Source organism: Stegodyphus dumicola, chromosome 5, assembly GCF_044657685.1.
Source record: "Stegodyphus dumicola isolate Sdum_Otavi_A_Nest chromosome 5, ASM4465768v1".
Lineage (NCBI taxonomy): Eukaryota > Metazoa > Arthropoda > Arachnida > Araneae > Eresidae > Stegodyphus > Stegodyphus dumicola.
In genome coordinates this window covers 147780212-147798259 of record NC_140772.1, presented here as the reverse complement: position 1 = coordinate 147798259, position 18048 = coordinate 147780212, and the positions used below count along the sequence as shown (strand labels likewise).

General features: G+C 32.0%; 1 protein-coding gene across 2 annotated transcripts in view; it reads left to right on the top strand.

Moving 5' to 3' along the window:
- The window catches only part of LOC118180749 (uncharacterized), a 72954-nt gene that overhangs the window by 41971 nt on the left and 12935 nt on the right, over positions 1–18048 (top strand). Inside the window, exons 4-7 of one of the 2 annotated variants that reach the window (XM_085816362.1) lie at positions 982–1011; positions 1994–2134; positions 10751–10786; positions 15271–15575. In XM_085816362.1, coding sequence (XP_085672488.1) covers positions 982–1011; positions 1994–2134; positions 10751–10786; positions 15271–15575 — 512 coding nt within the window. Of the gene's footprint in view, positions 1–981; positions 1012–1993; positions 2135–10750; positions 10787–15270; positions 15585–18048 lie in introns of both variants that reach the window. The other variant, XM_085816361.1, reaches the window with a different exon arrangement.

Below are 18048 nucleotides of genomic sequence, written 5' to 3'. Positions count from 1 at the left end.
TTTAAAAAAAGGTGTATATAGTTTTGCACAACTACTGTTATCTGAATATTAGTGAAATATTACATTACGGTCAGGAGTAGTCATTTAACCAGTCACACATTCTGCTGTACGTTTGAAATAAGTTTAGAATATTTTACTGTTTTTCCATTTCTGTCTCATAGTAGGGCAGTAATATTAACAGCTTTTACGTATAGTATGACCCTATTCTTAGACGTTTAAAAAACAAGCGGGATTACTCTATAAAAAAAATTTCAAAATATTAAAAAGATATGATTTATGATGACCATTCTTAAGCTATTTTTCGAGGAAGGCATTTCGTAATTTTAATATTTAAATTATATCTTTGGTTTGCTTTTATCACAGTTTGCTTGTGGATTATAAAATGAGATGAAACAATATTTGGTAGCGGAAAATAGTTTGAGACTAGTTATAAAGCATTTTCTCCCTCCTTTTCACATGCCTTCATGATGTAACTGGAAGCACGCTCGAAGCATATTTATGAGGTTCAGAGTTCAAATCTGCGCGAGAGCATTGCAGAAAGGAAGGAGAAAATATCTTATATATTACCTGCTATCAAATCAATAGAAATACTGAAGAGAAAACTGTCATATGCTTGTTTAAGAACAGTCAATCTGTTACAACTACAGTTGTCATTTTCTCTATAATCGGCAACAAAGCCAAAGATTTTCTAATATATATACATATATATATATATATATAGAGAGAGAGAGAGAGATTAGCTAATCCTTTTTCTTTAATACATGTGTATTTTTGAATTAACACCTATATTTTTAAAGCATTTCTGAATACATTTTAATTTCAGTACTGAATAATTCTTTTACTAATTAAGACACTAATTAAGATGGTGGTTCGGTAAAACCATCGAAACTAGTCCTGTGAAAATTTTGTAAATATAACGCTGAATTTTGTTGTTTGACTTCTGAATTAGTAATTCTTTTACATTATTTATTACCTTTTCAGGGAATAGACTGTATGAGCCGATCCATAATGGTAAGTATTACAATAAAGGTTTTTCAAATGAAAATTTCTTTTTCGCTGCTTTTAATAGGATAAAGATGACAGAATCTCATTGAAATAGACCATATAATAAACAGTTTACGTTTTTCTCTTTAGGGATATTAATACATTGTAATGCTTTCTTTTTAAGCGAGCCAAGCCAAAAAAAAAAAAAAAAAAAAGCCGAGCGACATTATAGAAATAGCATATGAACGTATCATTTAAAGTTAATTTTAGAAGCAATTACTTTTATTGACCGCAGATTTGGTTAACTTAATGTGCTTAAAAATCACGTACCACTTATGAAAGAGTGTATTATATTAGAAACAAATTGATGAAATTTCTTTGAATAATGAAGAAAAATAATATTAAATGAAAGAAAAAGAGCATGTTGTTTTATTATGTAAAAAGCACATTTGAATATTTAAGACACTAAGATTTTAACAGCATGTAATTTTACAGTTGTTAGTTAACTCAGACTCACATATATTAGGCTTTCTAAAACGTGTGTGCTCTATATTACGAGTAATTTTGTCAGTTCTTATTAATGCCAAGAAAGAACTGAGATTGAGACTTTTATTGATTATTATTGATTTAACTGATATTGAGATCATTTTTATTCTGTTTTTAATACTTCTTATTCGATCTCTTATTTTTAATAATGGACAGTAGTTTCTTAACCGTTAATCTTTTAGAGTTAGATGCACTGATATCAAATATTAAAAGGAATACAGAAATATTACATCCCGACTTATTTCAATTTAAAACGTCTAAATAGGTTGGGAAAAATTACACGCTGAAGCAAATCTAAGGTCACATTTGTATTTGGAATTCTTAAAAAAATTCAGAATGCATTAAAATATTAACAGGAACTTCTCTATTTTACGTTAAAATTTATATGCAGTATATATAAATTATGCTTCGAAAGCAGACTTTTACATCATTAACATTTTAAGACAGGCTTTCTGTATTTCAGACAAATTATTCATCAATGTTTTCTGACTCTCGGGAGAGTGGTTCAGGTACCACAGAGATGAGTTTCTCTTATACAAGAAGTCACCAATGGTATGATGTACTGGACACTTTGGCCGAAATATGTCGAAGGCAACCCAGAGCGGTAAGAATTACATTTAATCATTCAAAAGTACATCATAATTTATCTACATATATCCAGGAAACTTTATAGAGTTTCAATCCCACTCTACGTAGAGTGAGGGAATAGAAGGCACAGAATTCTGCGACGGCCGTTCAGTTAGTCTGATAGTAATCAACTGGTTAAGACCGCTGAGCAATGATAGTTCTACCGGGTTTGAAAACACAGGTGAATGGGTTGGCTGCATGAATGTTTTCATGGTTTTCTCCATATGATATGTGGGAATATGAGCTAAACTTCCTTACTAAGTCCTCCATGAAAACGTCTCTCCATGTAGGTAAATAGTTCTCTCATACAGTGCCATAACTGATTAGATAAACAAATGAACACAGGCAATTTCTTTATTCTCGCTCGGTGTTGCCAGAAACTTCTGAAGGAAAGTAGCAAGAGAAGAATCGAAAGCATACATACACTGTTACCATAAGACAGAAGTTTCTAAATCATATGTTGTAAAAAACTAGAGGGACTATACTGAATGGGGAAAAATTAAATACGATGTACGATTATTACTATTTTAACATTTATTTATAATTTCAGCCTTTATCACTTCTCCGTCCCGTTTCCTCAAAAGAAATGTAAATAAGTTGGAGGCCATTTAAGCTGAGGTTTCTGGATTGTAATACAGAGCATGTTTCTGCCTCTCTAGGCACGCTACTAGGTTTCGCTAGCTCTTGTTAGATTGCAATTCTTTGGCTTTGCGTTATAGCTGCCGATATTTAATTGTGTTTCCTCATCTCTAAACTATTATAAGACAATTTATGCTGTCGACATACTAGGATGAATTCCTGTGCAAAATTGAGGCCAAATGTGGAAAAAATTGTCTTTAAGATGTACCTGATAAACCAAGACGGGAAGCAGCAGCTGCTTTTCGACTACGTTTCGACGTGGGCATGATTGCCTGGTTGCTCATCAGTGTCGTATTGGCGTTATTTTCTCACTGAATGCTGCCTGCCTGTTGTTGGACAAAAACGAACTATGACCAACATCCCCGCATATCTGCGGAGCTCTGAATGGAGATACTAATTCATCTAGATATTGGGAGGCTAGAAGGTTCTTAGGGCGATAAGCTTTGGGATATCTCTTGAACACTTTGATGTTGTTTCTACTACTAGTATTTATTCTTTTTTTCCCTTTACTACTCATTTTTATTCTGTTTCTAATACTTGTTCTTTTTCTTGTTCACGTGCATCGCCATTGGAAATAATAATAATAAAAAATGTTAATATGCATAACGCTTCTTAATCTAATTAGAGATTTAATTATTTTGGAAACCTCGATGCATGGTAACCGTTTAATAATTTAATGTAAAAAAATCTGATTTAAATTTAAAAAAAAAACACTGGATTTTTATATTAAAAAAAATCATTTCTGACACCTTGTGCTTAGGTAATGAGATTTTAGATATCAGCTAGTCAATTACAATAATGTGTTATGTGTTACACTTCGATGTTATGTGTAACTGATATTCCCTTGATAATGATACCGTCATTTTCCGAATCACGATTTCACATAGTCTCTTGTTCTGTTAACTTCAAAAAACGATAACTCAGCTTGACTCATCGTTTAATTTCTCAGCTATTAAGCTAAGCTCTTAATTAGTTGATGGATAGCTGGAACTCTAATAACCAACCTTAATTCAAACTGTATTTGACAGGAGTACAACATCATCAATATACAGCGTAAATGTAATTCTTCCGAGACTTTGGATTATATATAACAAATCTTAATATATAAATTTATTTATAATCAAAGCGTTTATTATTTTCACTCTTATTTTTAATATGTAGGATTGCTATAGCTCAACAGTTATTAGACAGCAAAATTTGAGATGAAAAATGTCAGTTGAGGTAGTGTTGTTTAACAGAAAAGTAGCGTAATTCTTTTATGTTATCTCAAAGAATATGCATAATTAAAAATAATATCCTGGAAAATGCATGTAAATGAATTGGCGTAATTCTCACTTAATCAATTGTAGCAAAGATGCTACGGCTACTCCTCTAAGGGTAAGGATGCTTTCGTGGAAGAAATCTTAAGCAAAAATAACTCGAATTTACTCGAAAATATTTTTAAATTTATTAATGAGAATACGAACCAGAGATCTGATTCGCTCAATGCCTTAGTTCCTCAGACTGAAGATATTCCCTCATTGCCTCGAACCCCTAGTGAAAACTTCTTGTTTCCAGGAATTTTATGTAGCAAGTCTCTTCATCCTTCGTTTCTTCTTTCTGGTTAACATTCTCAAAAGTCTTTTTCTCTTCATCTTAATTCATAGCTAGAAGCCTGCCATTCAAATCAATTCTTAAAGAATACATTTCTAGGCAAAGCTGCTTCTTACTTTTCGTGTTCATTAGTGAGATACGGGGTTTTATACAAAGGGAAAACCATGAAAATGCCCATGCAGTCGCCTTTTTATTGTCGTCCGAATTAAGGTCAATCGGTCAAATTTTGGACAAAGGCGTTTTGCTTGCGGAGTACCTTTGCAATCAATTACAATTACCTCCACATCGTCGTTTATAAGAATTGAAATAAATAAGAGAGAGCTTTCGCTAAAGAAAGCTAAGAAGGAAAAAAAGAAGCCATAATAGGCTGGAGAAAGGAGCTAATAACAATGTCGACAGTATAGTTTGGGCAAAAATCCTTTCGATAATTCCCATATCTTTTATTTAATGACTAATAGTAAAAGTGTCCAGTTGCTCTACATTAGAATAATTAATATTACTTTTAATTTATGAAGAACGTATTTGAGTAAAACTTGAAAAATATGCACTTCTATACATGGCAAGTGATAGGCAAAGTTGTTACTTACTTAGTTTTCGGTGTTTATGGAAAAAAATAATTGCAGTGAATGTAAATTTTGAATTTTGAAGGACCGATTCACTTAAAAAAAATCTCAGAAATGTAATAGATCAGCAAAAGTCTCAAAAGCAAAAATAAAATCATTCAAGCACAAGAAAATAACAATAAAACGAGAATTACAGCTACATAGATAAGAAATGAGTTATTCATTAAGAAAATTAACTCTAAGTTCTTTAGTTCATTTATTATTTAATTCATTTAGATTACGATAACTATTATACTTGAAGCTCGCTACGCTGCCAAGAATGTTTTAATCAAAGATCATATTTCTTTTTTTTAAGTTCCCAAAATAGATATCGATCAGAATAACTAAAACTGTCTTTATTGTCAACGAATCTTATTGGAATCAAGAATTCGTGAACACAAAACGCGTAAAAATTTTTAATTTTGATACAATGCCATCAAATAATATATTTATTTTGAAGCTTTTTATTAAATTAACGTTATCGCATGAATATGTAAATTGAAGGTCATAAACTGCCGAACTGTATATCATTAATGAATTCTTGAACATTTGAAGTAAAATTATTCACTCTTGTAAAATAATTTTAAATGGATTACAAATCTGATATGAAAAATCATTTATTATATTTTTAATATCGTTTTGTAAATTATTAGTATGCGGATTACGACATCTATAAAAATAAATTAACATGTTTTCCCTTGTGCATGGAACTGATGTCTTACAGCCATTTCGTGTTACGCATAATCATAAGGAAAGTATTTTCTTATGCAGAGGAAACATGTTATTTTCACAGTTCGGAAGAAATTATGTTGCAAATCACTAGCAAATCATGAGCAGAGTAATTTCATATGTTCAAGAAACTTGTGAGCTTGACACTTCCAAGGAAATTACGTTGCATTGTCCTCCACAATCACGCGACATACTGCTTGTTGTTCCTTGAGCATACATTACAAGAAAGTAGGTTATATTTTGATATCAGTTTTTTGTTTCATTTTGACACACTCCCATAAATCTTATATGAATGCTTGGCCAACGGTATTTAATTACAATCTAAAGATTGTAAGTGAATAAGCTGAATATAACAAAATTTTATTGTCGATTTCCAAATTTAAGTATTCCTGCTCTTTAACACAAGAAACGAAATTTTATCGTAAATTTGTTTCTTTTATACTCTAGAGAAGTTTTCCCAACTTTTCTTTCTTAGGAGCTACTGCAATTATTTTAAAATCAAGAAGCACTTTCTTGAAAGTAATTGTATTTACAAGTTACGTTAAAATTAGTAACATGCACAAAATAATAACATTAAGATTGTTTTGATCAGAATATTATTCATAGATATATTTGGCTTTAAGCAAGGCATTAACCTACAGATTTTGTGTTGTCCTTCCCGAACAAAACTCAGAAATTCTATAGCAAGTCTCTTATTGAGTGACTTTAAAAGTCTTATTCTAGGAGATGTCGCTTAAGATGATGACGGAGAGAATATGCATACTAATGGGGTTCGTTTTTCTTATTTAAACTTATCAATGTCATTTTATACAACTTTATAAGAAAAGAAAATGTATTTAGTTTTGTCTTAAAATTCTGTGGCTAAATTTCTTTCTTTTCTATTATTTTTAAAAAAATCATAAGGTAAAGATAATATACTTCTATTTAGCAGATGAAATAAAAATATGATATAACTTTTTACGAAACCACGTTCTTGAAGTGCATGTTTTACAATCAAGTTCTAGAAGTGCATGTTTTGCAATCAAGTGACCCCGTTCTAGAAGTTATCGCACTATTTTATCACATGTTTTACAATCAAGTGACTTCATATGACCTTTTAGGAATTATCGTTAAATTCCAGTATGGAAGTACTGTAGAAACCAGCTATAAAATTCAGAAAATTACTTACTATGCAATATTTGAAGTATAGACAAGCTAGTGAAATTATAAAACGAGAAATATTTGCTAACCAAAACAAAGCAATTAATGAGGAGAAAAAATTACCTTAAATATTAAATCTTCTGCACTGTAATAACTTGTAAGTATTTATTTAATTTACTTAACAGTTATTTTATGTTTAAGCAGCTTTCCTATCGCTCTTGCTTTCACTCACTCTTTCTTGCCAGAATGCAAACTGACTATCGCGCGTATATTCAAATGATGTAGAAGTTAGTATTTAAGGGAAGGTTTTGAAAGGTGATGTTAGAGCGTGTTCTCCCTGTTTAAAGAACACGTTGATGTCTTTGATTCTCTAGCGATTAGATATCTGTGGCGTTGAGCTATTCTTTTCATTTGGCTTGTTTATGCCGACTTTCGGGTTAGAGCCAGCTTGAGAAATAGTTAACCTGTGGTATAGTTAACCTTCTGAGTTAAGCCAAAAGTGTTGGCTTTATAAGGACGGGTTGGTACTGTCTGTGAGTAATAAACGTTTCTTTACATCCCTCTCCTGACTTTATAGTACTTTAAAGACTTAGTGATTATTCATTAAACAGTCTTCTAATGTCGAGCTCAGTTTATGGTAGCCAAACATACAAGATGTTCTAAACTATTACACATAAGTTTAGAACAGAAGTTTATTAATTTTATTAAGCATAAATAAAGATAGTAAATATATGAATATGGCTTTTTTCTAAGCCCTCGCTTTTCGCACGGCATAAATTATAGAGTCTCTGTTAGGAGCAGAAAAGTCTCTATATTCAAACTCGTTAAAACGAACTTGAAAATATACTTGCAAATATCTGAAAATATAATTGTAAATTGTGGAAAAGACACGGAACAAAAATACAAGGCCAATAGGCTAAATTTTTAAAACTCTTTCGATTACTATATCTCAACAAGTAAGAAACAAATTTCTTATATCTTAGAACTGTAGGACTTACCCTCACAAGTATCCTCACAAGTTCTTTTGCGTTTGGTTAAAACCAAACGCAAAAGAACTGCTGTTTCGATTAACGAAACGCTTAGAACTTATGAATCATAAAATGGCGGAAACATAACTCTGGACTTTTATAATATAGAAAAATCAAAAGTTGCGAGTATTTAATTTTTTTTTTGCTTTTTCCTTCAAATATTATAACGGAATGCTGTCATGTTTAGTTAAATAAACAAGGTGATGTTCGCAAATGTTTCAATCAAATCAAGTAAACTATCAGAATCGGTACCATCTCTCTGAACTCGCACATTAGAGTTTGTATAATTCCATATTCAACCCGCGGATGGTCAAGCGAATTTATACATTAATAAGAAGAAGAAAGGAAGAAGAAAAAAAGGAAATTTTCTCAGTTATTGCAAACAAAGATTTGGGGTCACATCGGCTGTAGTAAAAATCTGAAGTCCTCAAATGTACACTGAAATTCGCGTTTTTCGTGTTTTCAAACTTTAATCTTGTGACATCCTTGTTATAGCTACTAAAATATGGATCGCTGACAAATGCACGATCATATATGTACCACCCGAGCTAATCTTGCAGTATGCGTTGCAAACTTTTAAAATTGTGCAGTTACGTGAATTCGACATTATTTTAATTTTAAGAGTACATTTATAAGATTTTATTAACCATAACGTCAGGAACATCTTCTGAAAGCAAACAAAAATTAGCCATTGAAATAAAATAACGCAAGAAAAGTAGGAAGACACAGTGAATTGTATATTTTGTTGTGATAAATGAACATGATGCAACATAACATAATTGGTTTTGTCGTGAAAGTTCGATACTAAAAAATTAAAAAATGTAACATTAATCATCGTTACATAGCGAAACACAAAACAATTAGGGATACGTGTCCTCGTGGGTCTTTGATAAGATGTAAAAATTAACTTTCTTCAAGAGAATTATATTGATTAGTTTGTGTGCAGATAGATGTCCGTCTTTTTATAGAACTGAAAGCGGATTTATTTTGTTAAAATAAGACTATGAGGTATTTCTTCCGCCTTCCTAGCGTGCCTTCGTAGTGTAGTGGTTCTGCACGTTGGGCCAGTGTTCCAGAGGTCCGTGGTTCGATTCCCGGCGAAAGCGATCGCTCATTTATCATCTTGCCTGCTTCCTCCCCCCCCAAAAAAAATAAATACCTAAGGACTCTACAGTGGCGCCCGAACTAAAAGAGTGTTGGATGATGATTCTCCCCACCCAGGATTTGGCGATTGGGTTCCCTAACATGCCCAGTCGCCATTTAAAAGGGGGAGTTTATAAGGTATTTCTCCCGCCTTCCTGGCGTGACTTCGTGGTGTAGTGATTCTGCAGGCTGAGCCGGTATTCCAGAGGCCCGTGGTTCGATTCCCAATGAAGGCAATTGCTCATTTTCCATCTTGCCTGCTTCCAAAAAAGTACCTAATGTCTCTCTCTACAAGACTACAATGTAAACAAATCTTTTATTACGTCATTGTATCATTCCCTAAGATAACCTAGCAGCACATGTCTATGCCTAAACTAAACTATAATAAATATAGCAAATTTTATCTCTTCATAAGAAATAAAATATACAAAATTTAAAACCTTGTTGGAAGAAATTAATAGTAGTTACAGCAACGTTCTTTTGCATATACCACTGCGCGACGATTAAGCAGGAGTTCAGAGTCAGTCATTTTCATTATACCGAAAAGTTATCTTATTTTACAAGGAAACAATAACTGTATAGAAAACCAGAAAATGATGCGTGGTGGTATCTTTTAGCCTTTCGGTGCGACATCACGGAAAAATTCAATAACTTCAATCACGATTTACCGGGTGAAAATAACACTTCTGACAAATATTGCACATTAATTTAGAAATCGATCAACAAAATAGCGTTATATTTTCAAATTTTCACGGGACTAGTTTTGATAGTTTTACCGAACCATCATCCTCACCTGCCAAAGCGCAAATGAACTCGCAATGAAACGCCCTTGTTCGGCGTGTTTTTGTATGTTAAATACTGCATAGTTTCCCAATCATAATAAAAGCTAAACAAGGTGGCATTCAAATACCTCCAAAAAACTATAGCATAATATTTCTCAAAGAATTTAAGAGCAGTTTCCAGGAATTCGAAACAGTAAGAATTGTCTGTCACTTGTAGAAAATATCTTAAAAATAGAAACAGCAGTTATTGCAAAACTAGCTATATTGAGATACGATTATGTAACGCTCTCTGTGAGCTCTCATCGAGCTCAAAAACGATCATTTTTAGGTTATTTAGAAAAGAGAAAAGACGAAAAGTATGTTGAATTTTAGAAATTAATGCTTAGAATAACAGAAGAGTGTACAAGAGTTTGTACAAAGGTTATTCATGTTTTTCATATCAGCATATCTTTGTGAATCACCCTGTTTCTAATTTGAAATATATGAAGAGTTTATGGTACAGAAATCGACTTACAGACTCTTCCTCTGATGATGTATTAAGAGTAACATTTAGCAACTGTAAAATTGTTTTGCCAAAAATAGTCAAATTTTTATCTTAGTATAAAAATTAACCTTAATTTTTAAATAAGAATTTGGAGGCATTTAAAATTTATTTTCATTTTTATATTATTAAACTACTAGAAGACTTACATTATGTTCCAGGCCCCGTAACATAGTAAACATATAAATGTGGCTTGAAATAAGAAACGCGTAAACGTTTGTTATTTATATAATTATACATTTTAACATGTCTATGTGCGAATTACTTCCATATCACTTAGAGAAATATAACTAAATATTCGTTCTTTGTTTATAAATAATAGTATGTCAAATTATGCTACTTAGAAATAATTCATAATATTTATAATGTCTTACAATTCTCTTTTCCATTGTTTAGAGACTTCAAACTTGCATCAGAAATGAATTAATTAAAGTAAGTTACATACTTTTGAAATAATTTGATATTAAAATAAGATTATCAGAAAAATCTAAGCTAACTTTGATTTGTGTGTGATCAATTTTAACAGTCATCATAAGCAGTCATAAATGCGTTTAAAGTTTATGTTATATTTGCAATATTAAATTTTGAATTTTGTTTCAATTTTTCGTTTGCAGTTTCACAACTTTTTCTTAAAAATGCTAGCAAAATGTTTCCTACCGAATGATAAAAAATTAAAGAAAAAAAAATTGTGTGCTTTTTTTAAGACAAACAGAATTATTGCTCAAAAATGGTAGATCGTTTGCTAATGCAAGTCTTTATAAAAATTAGTCCAGATTTTGCAATGAATTTAGAAACAGCGTTTTTTAGAAATGTCATTTGAATTTGTATCTGCATCACGAACTCTGACAGGAAAATAAAAATTTACTGTTTTGCGTTTGAAGGAAAATGAATGAGAATTTTACTTTGAAAGATCTTATATAATACGTTTCACCAATGAAAGAATCGTTGTCTTAGTATTCTTAGTGTTAAAACTTTCGAGAAATCAAACATAAAATAGTGTTTGAAACTTTTCTATACTCTAACGCAGGAAACTTTTGCCGAATTATTAATTTTGACAGTAAGCTATCAGAAGATGATACCTGGTCACACTTTTCGAGAACTCATCTTTATAATTTGGTAAATACCATTCCGTTGGCATGGCAGTAAATGGACAGCTATCTTGTTCTCTGAACTGGACTCGAAATCCGAAAATGGCTTTGGTGTTTGTAAGGATATGGCGTCATGGATAAAAGTATAGCAGCATGGGGGCACTTAAATTTCTGTCGAGCTGAAAGTCTTTCTGACCTCAAACTCTTTCCCTGAGATATTATTCAAACCGAAAATTAGGTTGGTGCTTCCTCTTTCTCGAAGGTGTATTTTGGTCCGCTTTTGTGTTGCACCCTGTGCAACGCGGCAGTCATCCGGCTACATAACTGATACTTCGGTCTTTTCCGACGAATGGTTAATTTGATAATCATAATAAAAGCTAAACAAGGTGGCATTCAAATATCTCCAAAAAACTATAGCATAATATTTCTCAAAGAATTTAAGAGCAGTTTCCAGGAATTCGAAACAGTAAGAATTGTCTGTCACTTGTAGAAAATATCTTAAAAATAGAAACAGCAGTTATTGCAAAACTAGCTATATTGAGATACGATTATGTAACGCTCTCTGTGAGCTCTCATCGAGCTCAAAAACGATCATTTTTAGGTTATTTAGAAAAGAGAAAAGACGAAAAGTATGTTGAATTTTAGAAATTAATGCTTAGAATAACAGAAGAGTGTACAAGAGTTTGTACAAAGGTTATTCATGTTTTTCATATCAGCATATCTTTGTGAATCACCCTGTTTCTAATTTGAAATATATGAAGAGTTTATGGTACAGAAATCGACTTACAGACTCTTCCTCTGATGATGTATTAAGAGTAACATTTAGCAACTGTAAAATTGTTTTGCCAAAAATAGTCAAATTTTTATCTTAGTATAAAAATTAACCTTAATTTTTAAATAAGAATTTGGAGGCATTTAAAATTTATTTTCATTTTTATATTATTAAACTACTAGAAGACTTACATTATGTTCCAGGCCCCGTAACATAGTAAACATATAAATGTGGCTTGAAATAAGAAACGCGTAAACGTTTGTTATTTATATAATTTATTTTTACAAATTATATAATTTATTTTACGTTTGTTATTTATACAAAGTGTCTGGTTGTAGGAAGGAAAAAAAAATAGGTAAGTAAAAGGATGTAATAGCGCGGATGAACACCACTGAAAAATGCTTCGATTAAAAAAAAGTGAGTATATATCCAATGATATCCTATTTGTGATTTATTAACCAAAGGCAACTGAACAATAAGATTATCAGGTTCAGTGTTCCTCCTTACTTGCTTTGGGAACATTAAATGACCTGACTCGGAACAGGGAGCTGACTAAAGCTACGTTCAATAAATGTGGGAAGTAGACAATACACACAAGAAGGGTATACGAAACCCTTTATTTTTCTCTTTTTACAATGATTTCGGGACTTCGGAATACAGAGACCAACCACTTGTGGTCTGAACGTAAGAATATAAAAATATTAACTAAACTCTAACTAAACTAACTTTGGATTAATAAACAAGTGCCTACTTGAAGATTGGCCGTATATTAACAGAAAGGCCGTATGTAGTACAGAGAACTGTTAACACTACGATACGTTTAAAATTATCAAGAGGATTAAACCTCTGGCCTTGAAGGCAACCAGCAACCGAGTAAAACTGCTATGGCAAGCGGCCTGCTTCTACTAACTCCTACCTCTCTCTTGCTTGGCAAAAAGCCGCAACTTAAGTACTTGGCGTTCGCAAGACAAATTTGCATAAAGAAGTTAAAGCTTTTAATTCTGGCCGGAAGTAGAAAATAAGAAGTGATAGTAAAGATTTAAAATAAAATAAACGTTAGTAAAACTTAAGATCCTTATAAGATTATCTTTAATTTTCGAGAAGGGATATGGAAAATTAGATTTGTTCACGTTTCTTAACTGAAATATAGATAGATATAGGTAGATTTTATCAAAAACTGTTGAGAAGGTAAATTTAAGTTAATATGTTTCTAGGAATAAAAATGTATTGATTTTCAATCTTTACTTTATCACGTACTGAAAAATACTGATATGATTTTACAAGATAGATAACATTTAACAATTTTCAAAATATTATTATTTTTCATTTGCGAAATATTGTTTTCATTTCTTCAAGTAAAGTAAGTCAAGTTCTAAAAAATTAAGAATTTAAACAATTTTTTATGTTGAGAAAGAGAGTAACAATACTAAATATTTTCAGTTCTATGTCTAAATATTTCCAGTGTTCTTAGGGTTTAAAATCAGAATTTGACTAAATTTTTAGATAAAAATATGAAAATAATTTAAGCAAATTTGGAATGGGCTTCAAAATGTTTTTTAGAAATGAAATTTCAAAATTGAAAGGTATTTCAGATTTTGAGACTTTGTTAGTCTTTTGGAGGAGACAACGTTTAGAAAAGCCTAATCAACTATTTAGCTAGCTCCCTAATTTAGCTTTATAATATTACGATGATGTTTCTTCTTGAATATTGCTTGTTCGGAAAATATATTAAAGGCGTATTGTGATATGCGCCAAAACGCTATCAATTGTCTTACACATCTGAATCTCGTATCCTCTGTTCCTAAGAATATCACGTGTTTCGGGTTGGAATGACATCTAAGGAATTTATAAATCATGATAGTCCCTGAAACTTTTGTTTTTGAAATAAGCAATCCAGGCACACTGATATGGTGCATTATCCTACAGAAAGCGGTTTCAGAGCGAAACGTAATTGCCTTGAACGAATGCATCTGGTTTTCAATGGTATTTAAGTAGGGGTCGAGTTCTTCATGTGAAAGATTGAACTTGTAGTTTTCCTGTCGAACATCGTCCAGTACTTTATCAGCCAGCTTATTTTTGTTTTCCCAATCATACAAGGTAAGTTTTTGATTTGGCCACATGAATATTGTTTAGTACTTTCAATGCTGAACCGAAGTTCGTTTATGCCACTTTATTTTCATCCAGATTCTCAGCAATGGCTGTCTTGACTATCTTAGCAGCGCGTTATTCTGCCACATCATGCTTTTTCTTTGCTTAAATAAGCATGATGACGGTGTGGTTATAACATTTTGAGTCTTTAGCGTATTATTTTAAAACTGAGGTTCTTTGCCCAGTCATTGCTATTGTTAGGCGCAGGTTGGAATCATGTACGTTGAAGATGCTATTTTCTTGTTCAAGTCTGTACGAAATGGGCCCACCAGCGGCCGAGCGGTAAAGTCGCTGAACGCTGGTAGTTCGGACCGAGATTCGAATCTCGCGAACGGCCTGGCTGCATGGGCGTTTTCGTGGTTTTCTCCATGTGTAACGTGTATACGAGCCAGTTTCCCTTAGAAAGTCCTCCACGAAGGCATCCTTCCCCCTTAGGCAGATAGCCCTAGTGTGCTTTGCCGTAATTTCAATAAACCAAACCAAAACTGTACGAAATGTCATAATCCGTTAAAAATTACGAGGCGGTTTTCTTACAGTTCTAGTATTTCTTTTTGACATCAAGGCATACACATGAGGCACATTTCAAACTTCGCTAGTTTATTAAATAATTTGTTTAGCTAACATAGAATTAAGTTATTTGTTAATTTTGCAAACTAAGCTAAAATATAATCTTAGAGCGAAATGAATTTTAAACAAAAAGTTTAAGGTTTCTGCGTTTACAAATAGCAGCTAGACGGCGGTTATATTTTCTTAAAAGCTTCATCTCAACTAAAATGGGTTTGATTTCTTGTCCACGACTACCTAATTCTTTAGAATCTGAAATCTGAATGTTCGGTCTTATGTTACGTGCAGTTGTTTCAGGAGAGTTCAGAAGAAAATAAAAGTCTTTTTTTTTCCCCGCATTGCAGAGGTGTCGCTTTAGTATGCTTCAGGATCGGTTTACAAGTGCACCAGGACGATGGGTCAACCAGCGACACTTAGACCGAGGATCTCCATACAATGTGAACTACGGCAGTCGAATAGATCCTCATAAGCGAATACAGTTTTACGGAGCAGGACGAGGAGGAAATCCCGAGGGTGCTTTGATTGTGATGGGAAGACCAATGAATTTTGGTTCCAATTCTGAGTCTAAATATTTTTCCAGAGGTGGTTATAGCGATGATATGGATGATGAGGAATTTGGGTACTCGGACAGTGAGTCTATGAGATACAAGTAAGAAAGGTAACTTTAAAAGTATTATGCATTTTTTAAAATGTTGAAAATAATAACCATTTAGTTAAAATCAAATAATATTAGAAAAATAATCAAATGTATATTAGAAAACTAAAGAGGATCACTAAATTCGTACGAAATGATATTTTTTGATAAAGAAGTATTTAATTAACAGGCTACAAAAGCTAACTTTTATAAATTTTATTTGATGTGCAAAGTTGTATTTATGTAACTAAACGCGCTGCACATTAGTTAGTTAACTAATCTGTTATCTGCCGCACGGATCGATCCTATCAGCTGCTTTGCATTTTGGAATATTAAGATAGCAAACAGTATAACTTTTTAAAAGCTATAATAACTCTGAAAGAATTGCTATTGCTTCTTGGTATGCAAGGTTTTCGATACCTGTCCCAAATTTATATGGTTAACTTTTTGATACAATCACTTAGGTTAACCTGCTTGCTTAAACCAGAAGTAGTTACAGATAACCATTAATTAACAAAAGAATGGAATAATTTGGTATTGAATAACCCATATTAATTCAATGGAAATTATATTTCCACCAGAATTAGAGTATTAATAATAGAAAATTTCAGCATTTTATCTCTTGATGATATTAACAAAACCTGTAGTACAAGAATTTACGTTATCTAACAACGGATGTTTTTTAAATTCTTTAATTTAAATTAACAATTATGTCTGACTTAATAATTCTAATTCAGAAGTCAAACAACAAAAATCAGCATTATATTTTCAAATTTTCACAGGACTAGTTTCGATGGTTTTACCGAACCACCATCCTCAGCTGCAAAAACGCAAATGAACGAGATAGGATATAATGATCAGATAAGATAATCACTCATTAATTTGAACGAAGAGTTACGGAGCTACGGAAGTGAAATGCAGGCACGATAAATGCTCGTGAATCACTCGTTAAGACTGACAGAAGTATCTCTGTCATAGAGGATAGAAAATGGGACTACTAACTCAGAAATCATGAGCCTTACAACAAAGTGTAAAATTGGAAAGTTACAGAATACCACCAAATTCGTAATTTATATAACTTTAGCTTAACGTAAAAACGTTTAACATGTACAGCATTTGTCACAATTCCCGTTTGTATGCTGAGAAATAAAATTAAAGTTCGCAGTGTCATGTGTATCACACTAGCAAAGGCAACAACAATTTGACTTGATTTTGGACAATCATTATTTCGACTGCATGGGCATTAAGAGCTTAATGGGTGGGTAGAAATTCATAGCAGTTAGGTTGAGTAAATGTAGAGGATGCTAGTATAAGTGACTGTTATAACTAATTTTTGCCTCGAAAGTTTTGAGCTGAGAAAGTTTCTCTATTCCTGGCTGCACATTTGTCATATTGGAAGCATAATGTTTGTAAGTCGTTCGGAGAAATATAATTTAATCAGTCTGCTAATTTATTATTATTATGAAATAACCTTAAGTGCCTTCTGTCAATTAATGCTAATACATACATCAAATCACAGAAATAAATGAAATGGGCTGCAGTAAAAATTCTTAAAATAGGCAGCCGTACTTACATTCAGTTTCAAAGCGATTCGTTTTATTGACCTCACAATTCTTTACTTTCGAATAATCTTTCATTGTATTTTGATGGTGGTATTCACACTTATAATAGAAATATCTGATAATGAACGACAATTCGCCGTTTCGGTGACTTAATATTTCCAAGAGAAGTTTATAGTTTTTACATATCCGGATGAGAGAAATCAGATTTCGGAAGTCTAGAATTTAAATCTTCTACTTGTTCCACAGATTTCTACAAAATGTCATATTCTACTAAATTGATAGTGCTTTACAAACTTTCACATTTTTCCTAATTCATGAAACTCTGTTCTTAATTTCTAAATTTTATCTCTAGGAAATGCTGTCTTCAGCTTCAAATGGCAGGGCATTACCACTTTACAATAGCAATACCGGATTCCTTTAATTTGAGATTTATCCTGAACTAAACGGATTTTAGGCGACTTTACTGTAAGCTTTGTAAATAAAAATGTTTTAAAATTAAATTTTTAGTCCACCAGTACTTTTGTAGAGCCATTATGTTTGTGGAAAATTAAACAACAACAACAACAGAAAAAAAAAAAAAAAAAAAAAAAAAAAATCAGTCAGAAAAAATAGCTCTCGTAAGGATTTGAACCACAATATTTTATTGCTAGCCGGATGTATTTCCAATTAATACCACAAAAGGTAATGGAGGAGGTAAATACTAATGGTAAGGAAAGAGTGAATACCTTAGAGTATAAATTAACCAAAAATTGCTTTATATTATTGAATGACTGCAATCTATTTGATAATATCCTCCCAAAATATTTGCTCTCAGAAGTGATGAAAACACAGGATATACGGACAAATGTTTAGAATACAGCTCGGATTTTATATTTATTAGAATAAAGCATTTTCACTATTAAAGTCACTGTAATAATCCATTATTA